A 12552-nucleotide genomic window follows, 5' to 3' on the forward strand; every position below is an offset into this window, starting at 1 on the left:
ATTTACTTTTGTTTTGTTTTTAACATCAAATAGAAAGTAGATATATTTACAATTTTACAATAAAAAAATGCAATAATTAACGCAAACAAGAATTAGTTGCACAAAATTATTTACAAACTTAGCATTGATGCATTAAGCCACAATTTTTTTTAATCAGTTCAGTTTGCTTATCCTTAAAAAACCCTTCTAATGGATATTAAATCTACTTATTTCTATGGCATTAAATTTTCCACATTAAAATTGCACAATATGGGAAGTTCCAATTGGCCAATAATCAAAAACACAAACTTTTTCTAGAATTGATGCTAATGCTAACCTTATGCATCCAGAAGGTCCTGACTACAAAAACTGAATCTTACCAAATATTTTTAGTCTAGTTTCTAGTGCAAATATCTTAATACACTAGAAATTACACAAAACTAACTTACAAGTAATTTTTAGCACAATATTGGAGCTTTCTTAAAGTAAATAATTTTTTAAGGTTTGTCAGCAAACAGGAATGATGAGTTATTGACCTATTCGTGTTCAGCAGCCATCACTAAAATACTTTGGTTAATCTATTCCCATTTTTCAGTCTAGAAAATCCTTAAACTCGTGCATTGTGTTTTAACGATTATAATAATTTCAACAGATATTTTCATTATTTTCTCGTTGCTTGCCCAGTCCCAAATCTCGGCTTTGAGAGGGAGATGACCTGCAGGACGTGGGGTCAGTACAACTTTGAGACCTTTGACGGTCTCTACTTCCACTTCCCTGGCCGATGCACGTACACGCTGCTGCGGGACTGCGAGGAAACCACCCAGGGCAGCATTGTTGTCCAGGTTGGTTCACACTAAACAAATCCTCACGACTTTGAGAAGCTCAGAAGGTTTTCTATCTGGTTCATTACCCTCTTAGTTTCAATCCCAGCCTGAGGAAAGTTTGTTCTTAAGTTAATTCAAAGGATAATTAGAGTCAATTACCTTTAAATACTGCAATTTCCCAGAATGCCTTGAAAGTACCTGGAACAGACGAGGGCTTTGTTTCCAGGAAAAGGCAGGAGATACTTTATCTCTGCCTGGGAAAACCAAAACACGCATTTTGATTACTGATTGATCTTTTTTTTCAATCACAATCACAACCAAGAACATGATGGCAAAACTTTAGATTCTATTTTCTTCCAGGTAAACAAACCAATGCTTTTCAGTGAAGGACATAAAATTATAAACTGATTAAAAATCAGGTTTCATTTTAAAACGGTGCATTTTTCAAAATCCTTCAAATTAGTTTTAGTCTCTACAAGTTATATTTTGCTGTAAACTAAATATTTAGCTTGCTAACTAAATATTTAGTTTTGAGCTAAATCTTTAGTTTGAAATTAAATATTTAGCTTGTAAACTAAATGTTTAGCTTGGTAACTAAATATTTAGTTAGCTATTTAGTGTTGTCAGGGGATTCTGTGCTTAGTTGAAGATAGCCATGTAAAAAACAGAAAATTAAATTTGGTTTTAAACCGAACATTTCAACACTGCTTACTGCTATTGTTTAATGGAGTACTGGGATTGTGTTTAGTTTTTTAAATAATGCTTGCAGCAGCTTTGCAGTAGTTTCTAAAGCCAACCTGTTGGCCTTTATTTGATGAGACGTTTACGTTCATGGATCTGGACATTTGCAGGTCCACAATGACCCAAACTGCGGCTCGGCTCCCTACGCCTGTCAGCGGTCCGTTAGCCTCTTCCTGCCGTGGGACGGCGAGATACAACTCCACGCCGCCAGCGTTACCTTCAAAGGTCAAAGGTTAGAGGCCTACCAGTGCTTGCTGTTTGTGTGCTTCACTTTACATCTTCATATATGAAAATCTATCTGTTTAGTCTGCAGCTTCCTCATCACATCCATGAGCTGCATCTGGAGCAGATTTCCCAGTATGTGCTGGTGACGCAGCAGCAGGGCTTCACGCTGGCCTGGGAGGGGCGGAGCGGATCGGTCTACATTAAACTCAGCCCGGAGTTTGTGGGCCGGACCTGCGGCCTGTGCGGAAACTTCAATGCAGACATTCAGGACGACCTGAAGACGAGCTACGGTAAATAATAACCTAAAGCTGACCAATTTTGTTTCCTTGAAAAGGTTAGGATAGATCCAATCATTCCTAGATAATGAAATTTTAGTCTAATTTATGGCGTCTTGTCACCTGAAATATGAATAAGCTGCTGCTGGCCACGCCCCCCAACTCAACGTTTACACTTGCATGGGAAAATGGTTGCAAACAGTTTCTCAATTCTACAACTGTACATCTTTGAAAAGCAGAAGTGCAGCCTCCTGTGCAACCAACAAGAATGTGGCAAGTGGTTTTGGTTTCTGGATAGTAAGTCAACAACAAAACACTTTATCTTTTCCAGCAGCCATTGTACAGCGGTAAAACCAGCTGACCAAATGAACTGGAGCTCAGTTCAGGTTGCTAGGTAACGGTGCAGTGCCCGTTGAATGTGATTCGTTGAAAGATTTTGAAATGGCAAATTTTCCATACACTAAAAATCATTATAGGGGACCTATTGTGCAGAATTCCCTTTTTGCATGTTTTTGTTCTTCCAACTGTTTCTAAAAACAGTTAAAGTTATATATGTTTTTAAGTGCTTGGGCTGCTTTTAGAAGCAGCATTGCTTTTTGAAGTATAAAAACATGTAAAATGTGAGCTAGCTCACACTCAGGCTGAGTGTTTTCCTGCCGCTCAGGTGTGCTGACTCCAGACGTAGAGATGTTTGGGAACAGCTGGATGGAGATGGAGCCGCACCAGGACCGATGTCCCCATGTTCCCTCTGCGTTCCCGTCGCCCTGCGCTGGTGTTGAAACTCAAATCCTCCTGGTGAGACAGGAAAAGAAGGATGAATAATAACTAATACTAATAATAACTAGTAACAAAGTAAAGCCTGATGTATTTTACAGTTTTGTCTGGAGAAGCTTTTCTTTTTGGTTTGTTTTGGCTGCAGAAAGTGGAGGAAGTGTGTGCGGCGCTGCTGGACCCGCCTTTCCAGAGCTGCCATGACTTTGTGAGCCCGCTGTCCTACATGGCCAGCTGCTCCAACGACCTCTGCATGTAAGAACAACCGATTGCAAACTCTACTGCTGAAAGAGATTGCAATTATTTTTATTTTATCCTCCTGGAAACACAAGGCTTTGACTATACCACAGGTGTCCAAACTTTTTGTCACAAGGGCCAAAAATCATCAAGGAAAATAAGGAGAAACAAAATACTGTGATTTTTTTAAAATCTTTTATTTTACCAGTTTGATTATTTCCAAATACTAATTAAAATTAAATAATAGAGCATTTTTCTTTCAATTATGAAAAATAAAAATAAGATTTAGGTCATTTTAATTAAAAACTATTTAGTTTGATAAATTCATTAAAAGCATCAAGACCTTTAATCTATATTCAAGAATTATTAACTTAAATCAAGCCTCTGTATCTTGCTGAAAAGTATAAGTTACCAAAAATACATGCTAGGGTTTTATATTGTTGCAGTTTGGTGTTTATAATGGATAAGGAGATATGGAGAATCTGGAATAGTTTCACTCCTTTAAAAAATATGTGAATTAAACTTAAAGTTGCATTTTTTTCAATTTTACAATGAAATTTTTGAACTTTTTGTCATTTTTTACAATGATCTGACCTAGGGAATGCCTGTTTGTGTTATATTTGCACCCATTTGTGTGTTTTTGAAATTGATTCAGCCCCAGTAATCTGCTCCACAGCCTCAGTGATTTGTCTTTTTGCTTACGGCAGCGCAGGCTTTGGGTTGTTATTTTGAGTCGGACCAGCCCAGTGAACCAGGGTTGTGTAACCACACCTCTCCTGGCTCCGCTCGAACAGTCCTTTTCTGTCTTTTCACTCCGTTGAAGGTCGGGTCCCAGCGGCGATGTGGTATGCCAGGTGTTCAGCGAATACGCTCGAGCCTGCGCCCATGCTGACCACCCACTGCACAACTGGAGGCAGCGCATTCCTCAGTGTGGTACGCTTTCACTCGCATTTAGTCAAGAAACAACAAAACTCTACTAATCATGCTCTGATATGCAGCTTTGTAGCTGGCAAGATTTGATTTTCTGTCAAAATTACCAACCATTTGGGGCGGGTAATATGCAGTGTGAGTTAAATGGCTGCCTAGAGCCCCCCACACCACCAGAGGGCCCCCAAGAGCATCAAACTAGCATGACAAAAACACATATATATATTTAAAATAACATTGAATAATAAAACTAGATAATATTACATGTAGAAAAACAGTTGTTCTTGTTGCACGAATAATTGTTAATTTCTTCCTGTTAATGGCTGTTGGGGAAATATAAGATATCAAACTTGTTTTCTTGTTAATTGTAAATTAAGTGTTTATCAGCTGGTGTTACTTTCAGATACCACCATAAATGTCAGTTCATTATTATTGAACTGAGAACGACATTAAGAGCGATTTACTATTTCTTTTTTGTCGGTAACTTTGGTAATGGCTGACATGACACAACAATCAAATCTCAACAAATATTACTCTTAAAAAAATATGTAGTATGCTTCTTTAGGACACCAGTCATATGTACAGCAATGTGACTGATATCACTAAACTGCACACAGTAACTGCATTTAATCCTGTTTTCACATTTATTGATATTCTCAATAAAAAAATAAATAAAAAACTTTGGGGAAAATTATAAAATTAAAAATCCTAAGGATATGGACATAGTAGGGGGAGGGAGAGGGATTAATGTCAGTAATTGAAATTTATTGTGACAACATAAATCAAAATCAATAACCACCCCTATCTAGTAGTGGATTAGAAACCTCTTAGAACTTCCTTATGTCCCAATTAGGTCTTTTTCTTTCTTTCTTTCTTTCTTTCTTTCTTTCTTTCTTTCTTTCTTTCTTTCTTTCTTTCTTTCTTTCTTTCTTTCTTTCTTTCTTTCTTTCTTTCTGCACAGATGTAAAGTTGCTAGACTTGTAGCTAGTCACTTTTTAAAAATAAAGTCGTTAGAGGGGTCACGAAATTCGGCTAAGACGTAGCTAAGTTAGCAGCTGTACTCCCACTTCAAGCTAATGCGTATTTTGCTTCACTTTACGGCAGTCACTGCTGCAAAGTGCTGCGCATGTGGTGTTTTCAGACAGTCTGACTGGTCTGACTCCTTACCACCACATAAAGGTAGATACTAACTGTTGTTATTCCTATTTGAGTTTAAAATAATTATACATATCAAACTGATTCCTGATCCGGATGTACGCCGCATTCTGATCGAATCTAGACCACGATTTTCGATCACGTGATTGGATCGGGACATCCCTATTTCTTAATGCCCTGCAGGTATTTCTTGAGAAAAACAGTCAAGATCAGTCCATTTGTGACTGTTTCAAGTCAAAATGTTTTGAAACTCTTTTTCTGTGACCAGTGAAGCAGTGTCCTCTGGGGCTGCAGTACAGGGAATGCATCAGCTGCTGCCCAGAGACATGCAACCTGGAGCGGACATGCATAGACAGCAAGCTGGCCTGCTTAGATGGATGCTACTGTCCTGAAGGTAAACTATTGGATGCATTATTCAATAAAAGTTTTTCCAATTTATTTAATAAGTTACTGTTATCACAGTAACTTATTATATTTTTTAATTCCCGAGTTTTCTGTGTATGTGTCCCCAGGTCTGATTTATGAGGAAGGGAGTTGTGTGGCCCCGGCTGACTGTCCCTGTGAATACCACGGCATGTTTTATCCCTCTGGACAAACTCTGCAGGAAGAATGCAACAACTGGTGAGCATCAAATAACTTCCCCCTTCTGCTTTGGTTTAAATATTTTGGTTTTTACTGTTTCAAAGTATTGCATTGAAAACTTTTCAATGTTAATTTAAATTTAAGGCTGGAGGATATGACTGAAAAACGTATCACCGTATAAGGGTCCAAAAACATCAAATTTTACAAGTATAGTACACTTGAAATAAGAGAAAAGGAACTTAGAAGTAGCTTTTCAGCAAAATAAGGAGCTTGTTTTAAGTCTATAAACATTAATATTGATGAAAATATTCCAAATCCAAGTCCTTTGGATTTGGAAAACGTGAAAAAAACATTTTGCACATGTTTTCACTTTAACATGTGAAAAATGTCTTGTTATAAGTGAAAACTAACACTTTTGTGTATAAATATTAAGGAATTAATGACTTAAAATAAGCTCCTATATCTTGATAAAAAGTTAGTTGTAAGTTAGTTTGTCTTATTTCAAGTGTACAAAGATATTTGCACTAAAAACTTGACAAAAAATACAAGGTAAGATTTTGTGTTTTTGCAGATTATAGATAGTTATTGATTAGTTTTTTGTTTTAAATATCTGAAACGTTCCTGTTTTATCCACAGTTTTAATTCCAGACCGTAAACTGCTTCTGCTACCACTCAGCAGGTTGTTGCTAGGTAACCAGAGGTTACTCTCCAAGTTGTTGCTAGGTTACCAAAGAGTGAGTGAGTTCAACCTAGCTTAGCTGGCTTTGAGGTTGAGCAGCTAAAGTCAGAAAACAGGTGATCCAAGTAAACAAATTGAGTTTATTTGTTATAAGTTATCAAATTAAGTTTATCTAAGTAGATATATTAAATTTGTTAAGTTAAACAAAAGTAAATGAATTAAATTTTGGCAAACTTAATTTGATTATATTTAATAAATTAACTCAATGTTTGTCCATGGGTTTAATTTTTTTATTCCTGCAAACAGAATCTGCTCTTTTCCTAACAGCTGCATTCGGTCCCTTTAATCTGCTGGGATCTGACCGCCTGTGTGTCCAGTTTCTGCCAGTAATCCTGCCATAGCTCAGCCTTTCATGTATCCACCTGTGGATTTCTCTGCTCTCTTTGCAGCACATGTGTGGGTGGAGTGTGGAACTGCACCGACCACACCTGCCCAGGTTTGTGCTTTTCCTCCAACTGCATGCAATAATGATTTTTTAATTAACAAAGGTCATACAAGAATAACTTATTTTCATAGTTTGTAAATGCTTTACAGTAAGGTTGCAGCTAACGATCGTTTTAGTGTCGAATATTCTTTAGATTATTCTGACGATTAATTGATTAAATTCAATTCATATTCAAAAATACACAAAAAACACAACATTTTACCAAGTATTTTAGATCTAGTTTCTAATGAAAATATCTTATTACACTGGAAATAAAACAAAACCAACTTAAAAGTAACTTTTCAGCAAGACATAGAAGTGCGTTTTAAAAAAATAATTCCTTAGTATTGATTAAAAAGTAGAGGTTCCACTGCCAGATGATTTAACTTATAACTTGTCCCTTTTTTATCATTTTAAGGGAATTATTTTCTTAAAATAAACTCACATTGCTGAAAAAGTTAGTTTGGACTTATTCCAATTGTTCTAAGATATTTGGGTCCTACTTTACAATAAGGCTCTTCTTATAAATGCTAATAAGTATGTTATTAATTAATCTCTAAGCATTTCATTATGGAAAGTGAAGGTTGAGAAGGAGACAAAATCTGCCAGTTTCTTGCCAAATAGTGAACCAAATCTGTTCACCTATATGTTTTATTTACACTAAACGTTTCTACCTTGTAAGCATAAGAAGCATTTAGCATACAGCCTCCTTCTCACTCTTACTTAATGGATAATAAACAGTTATTAATTATTTATGATGTGCTTATAGATGACTTCTATAAACTTTTTATTCGTCATCTACCAGGGAAGCCTTACTGTCTTTTTGCACTAGAAACTAGACAACAATAATTAGTAAGAAGTTGTGTTTTTGCATATTCGTGTGCAGAAGTAAAGTTGAAAAATGCTTTTTTCCAGGGGAATGCTCGGTTACAGGCGATATGTACTTCCAGTCGTTTGACGGGAGGATCTTCACCTTCCCTGCGACATGTCAGTATGTCCTCGCCAAAAGTCGCAACTCAGGGAAATTCGCCGTCACCATCCAGAACGCCCCCTGCGGAGCCGTGAGTCACTCCTAACCTGATATTTCTTTTACTGTGGCTCCTGTTGGCTCGGGTTGCAATTTGTCCATCATGTAGATCATATCAGAATTTAAGTGCTCAATAATCCCTGCTGAGTCAAGGGTTTTGACTGCAGGAGCAGATAATGAGCAAGAAAAGTGACAAAAGACTGAGGGCTTCTTCTCCTCTCCGCTGGGTTTCCCAGCAGAGCGAGGGAGAGGTGAGATATAAGATGTCCCACTCATCAGAGCAGAGACCTCTAACAGCCAGCAGGATTAGCTTATCTGGCCCGACTGACAGAGCCGTGGGAGCGGGAGGGGCGGCGGCTCTGGACAGAGAGGAGGTTATGCAGGAGAAGCAGGAGGTGAATGATGGGAAGGGGAGGTAAAGTGGGGAAGGTAGAGGTGGGCGCTAAAACCTCTGGGCTGTGGAGCCACTTATGAAAGGAACGATTCATCTGAAAACATCAGAGCACTTCAGAAGCGAAAGTGAAGCAGCTTTTATCATTTAAATTGGCAGATTTTACACTAAAGGTGACCTGTTATGCTTCCTTAAACATGTTAGGAAAGGTTTATTCACTTTACAGAACATTTTTATTACATTTTTTCACATAATCATTCTTAAATAATGAGATTTTAGTCTGATCAGTGCTACCTTAGTGCATTTGAAGTAAGACAAAACTAACTTACAGTAACTTTAAAGCAAGAAATAAGAGCTTATTTAAAGAGCGAATAAATCTTGAATATTGATGAAAAAGTTCTGGCAGATTATTTGTTGTTGTAAGTAAGTGAAATAATCTGCAGGTAGAACTAATACTTTCTTATCAATATTAAGGAAATATTAAAACAAGCTCTTATATCTTGCTGAAAAGTGCCTTGTAAGATAATATTGTCTTATTTCACTAAATGTGCACTAAGATAGTTGCACATCTTAGTGCACATTGCAAGCGTCGCAGTTTGCACAGACCCGATTCCAACAGCCGCAACCTGGATTTCTGTTTTATTCCAGAAGAAAAGTGTATTTATTGTTGCTAAATGTGTCAGTTTCCTTTTAAAGGTCCGTATCCACATTGCCTCATTTTGTGGGACAGTTTTTCATCCTGACTACTTTTGTACTTTTGCTCTCTTTGTGTCTCCTGAATCTTCTTCTGTTTGGGAAAACGTCCATCTTGTCTCGATTGCAGAATCTAGACGGGGCCTGCATCCAATCAGTTAACCTGGTCATTGACGAGGATCCAAGGACTGAGATCACACTGAGTCACGTCGGCGAGGTCTTCATGGCCGGCCAGTACCGCGTCTCGCTGCCCTATTCTGACGGTACTGTCCCTCGTCTTTCATCGCCGTCCGCCATTGTCTCGTCCAGGACTCTTTCAGCACTCATGCTGGAGGCAGATTGAATGACAGCTGTGCTATTGAGGAAATATTTTCCCAATGCAGAGCTGTTCAGTTCCTGCATTGTGTGCAGAAAATGCCGTCCCCTCTGAGTGTTGCTCTCATTACACGCCGGCGTCTTGGCGGTCAAATCAATGCTCTTTTGTCTGTTTAATGTGAAACTGTGTGATACTTGATACATAAATGAATAACATCAACATTTATACTTTATGTTCTGTCCCAGGAGCTGGATGATAACATCCTCTGTTTGTGTAACCAACAATCATAACTCCACTAGATTAATAAAAATAAATTTCCTTAATTTCATCAAATAAATGCAAGAATAAATGATGTATTGAAATTACAAAATAAATCGAGTTCAATGCAGTTAAATGAAACTCAGATTATCATTTTACACAGGTTGGAAAGATTTTTCCATTCAGTGAAGCACAGAGAGTTACACTGCAATAACACTAAATCCTATGTTTGGTCTAGTTTCTGGTGCAACTATTTTAGTAAAACAGAACTAACTTAAATGTAACTTTTCAGCAAGATATTTTAAGTCAATAATTCCCTAATTTTGATGAAAAAGTACTGCCTTTTTCATCTGCAGGCAGATTACTTATAGCAAGAGAAAAATGTCTTATTTACTTAAAACAAGTTGCTATATCTTTCTGAAAATGTACTTGTACGTTAGTTTTGTCTTATTTCAAGTGTACTAAGACTTTTGCACTTGAGACTAGACCACAAATACTTGGTAGGATTTTGTTTTTGCAGTGTACCTTCTGATTTTAGTTGCCCATAAGTTGGCAGCAGTGGCATGACTGCTCCAAAAGCAGGAAGTGGACTACATTGCAGGGCATTCTGGATAAATACAACAAAAACAAGCTAATCTAGAGCTAGCGGGAGAAATGGTTTGCGGTCTGTAACCAAAATCAAAAGAGAAATCCTGCATTTTTTGGTTTACGTTTCATCATGAAGGAAGTTGTGTTCAGTGTCTCATTCAGAGGTTTTTGGGTCTTTTCCTTCAGTGGTTTTTGTGTCCAGTGCCCCTACAGGCGAGGAGGGGAACAGGTTTTTAATTAGATTGAATTGTTTGACGATGTGAAAGAGAACCACAGCAGCTGAAAATGTAATAAATGTTGCCGGTTTGGTCCCTGCCTGAGTCTGCCAGGTGTGGAGCCAGCCTTGATGTCCTCGTTCTCCTTCTCCCACAGACATCTTCCACATCCAGGAGCTGTCGTCCATGTTCCTCCAGGTGAGGACGGCGTTCGGCCTGCATCTGCAGTACAGCTGGACGGAGTTTCGTCTCTACCTGCAGGCCGACGAGACGTGGAAAGACGACACGGTGGGGCTGTGCGGCACCTTCAATGGCAACACTCAAGACGACTTCCTGTAAGTGTGCAACGGCTGACCTTTGACCCCTCCTTCACCCTCCGCTGACCCTTCCCTCCTCCCCTTTCGACGATTAAGAGCGATGGAGCGCGCACTCCTGTTTCAGGTGACAGGAGGGAGGTGAAGTGCTCTTCCCCTCTGTAATGCACACGAGTCGGCATCAAAAGACGCGCTCTCTGATCAGCTCTTTTAGGCCGGCCAGATGAGCGCCCGACTGGACACGCCGCTCCAACAAGGAATTTACTGTTAGTGGAAAAGGGGCTCCACTGTGCCGACCATAATGTGCCGGATGTTGTCTGACAGCTGTAAGTGGATATACATCACCGCCGGTGGCTGAAGTGGCAGCTATAGGAAAACTGAGGCTACATCCGTCCCTTTTCATTGCATAGCTGTTTGTGCGTAATGTTCACAGGAAGATGCCACCTTTCAGTGGCTAATTTCATTTCAAACAGAAAAATGCAATGAATTATGGGAACTGGACGGGTTGCTGGTATCGCTGTCGTACGGCTGACATCAGAAATGGATCAGAACTTTAACAGATGTCAAATTTTATTCAACTGAAAGTTTATAAAACTGCAAAGTAGGTTTGATCAGTAACAATATATATCGAGATAGATACGTGATCAATATCAATACATCTGATAGAATATTCAATATATAGAATTGGAACCGCTTGGCATTCTGGGACATGTAGGCAGAGGAAAGGCTTTACTACTTTACTAATATTTTAATATTACTATGATATTACTTTATTTATTTATTACACAAATTTATTTTTTATTTGTGTGATAAATTTCTTATTCTGGGACCCGACTCCGTATTTCGTACGACAAACAATCAAAGGTGACAATAAAAAATCCTTTAATCCTTTAGCTAAGCTAAGTTGGTGGCAACAACTAACTCTCTCACTCTCTGGTTGCCTAGCAACTCATTCATTCTTTGGTTACCTAGCAACAACTTGCTGAGGAACTGGCACAGCAGCAGTTTAATGTTTCACCACTGTGAGTCGTTCTACGTAAAAATTGAAACAATGGGATGGAATGGAAACTGGATAAAACAGGAAACAGTTTGGCAGTATTTCAAATATCTAGAACAAGAAAAAACTAATCAATAATTATCAGTATTGACTGATTAGAAATACCTACATTGTGGTACATTTTTATATCATCCAGCCCTGCAATTAAGTAAATTAATTTAGGAGAAGCTAAGTGCATTTCAAACATTTCAAAGGTAGCCAAAATGCTAATGTGCTAAATGGGAACTGCACTGCAAAAACACAAAATCTTACCAAGTATTTTTGTCTAGTTTCTAGTGCAAATATTTTGGTGCACTTAAAATTTTTAAATAGCTTATTAGTAACTTTTCAAAAAGAGACAGGAGGTTTTTTAAAATCAATAATTCCTTGGATCGACTTCCACTAGTAGATTTTTTTACTTGTAGCATGGAAAAAATGTCAGAATAATCTCCCAGTGGAACCAGTATTTTTTTTAAAAATCAATATTAAGGAAGAATGACTTCTCCAACTTGTGTATGTCTGCTGTGAAGAACCCAGATTATTGTTTTAATGTCTGATGACGCTCCATGTGGTGATCTGGATTTCCTGCAGATCTCCCTCAGGAATGATCGAGAGCACCCCTCACCTGTTTGGAAATGCCTGGAAGGTGTCGTCAGCCTGCTCCCTCAGCCTGAGCTCGCCTCCGCTCGACCCCTGTGACACCCACCAGCAGGCCGGTTCGTTTCTCTAGTTCATGTTTCTGTCGACTGAAGAGGTTAATCACACTAAATATCTGATTCTGTTTCAGCTTTGACCCATTTTCAGGGGTTAAATATAAATTTGGGAAATGCGACGC

The 12552-nt window shown here is 38.3% G+C and overlaps 1 protein-coding gene across 1 annotated transcript in view; it reads left to right on the plus strand.

Annotated features, from left to right (window-relative positions):
* Positions 1-12552, plus strand: part of otog (otogelin) — a 66072-nt gene that overhangs the window by 10416 nt on the left and 43104 nt on the right. The window contains exons 6-18 of the mRNA XM_015015829.1: positions 664-821; positions 1655-1776; positions 1851-2059; positions 2709-2839; positions 2964-3070; positions 3876-3985; positions 5403-5528; positions 5647-5755; positions 6845-6891; positions 7795-7940; positions 9121-9253; positions 10525-10702; positions 12309-12433. Coding sequence (XP_014871315.1) covers positions 664-821; positions 1655-1776; positions 1851-2059; positions 2709-2839; positions 2964-3070; positions 3876-3985; positions 5403-5528; positions 5647-5755; positions 6845-6891; positions 7795-7940; positions 9121-9253; positions 10525-10702; positions 12309-12433 — 1701 coding nt within the window. The remainder of the gene's footprint in view (positions 1-663; positions 822-1654; positions 1777-1850; positions 2060-2708; positions 2840-2963; positions 3071-3875; positions 3986-5402; positions 5529-5646; positions 5756-6844; positions 6892-7794; positions 7941-9120; positions 9254-10524; positions 10703-12308; positions 12434-12552) is intronic.

This window comes from Poecilia latipinna, unplaced genomic scaffold (genome assembly GCF_001443285.1).
Source record: "Poecilia latipinna isolate Pla-1442-1.1 unplaced genomic scaffold, P_latipinna-1.0 Scaffold1957, whole genome shotgun sequence".
NCBI classification, from domain to species: domain Eukaryota; kingdom Metazoa; phylum Chordata; class Actinopteri; order Cyprinodontiformes; family Poeciliidae; genus Poecilia; species Poecilia latipinna.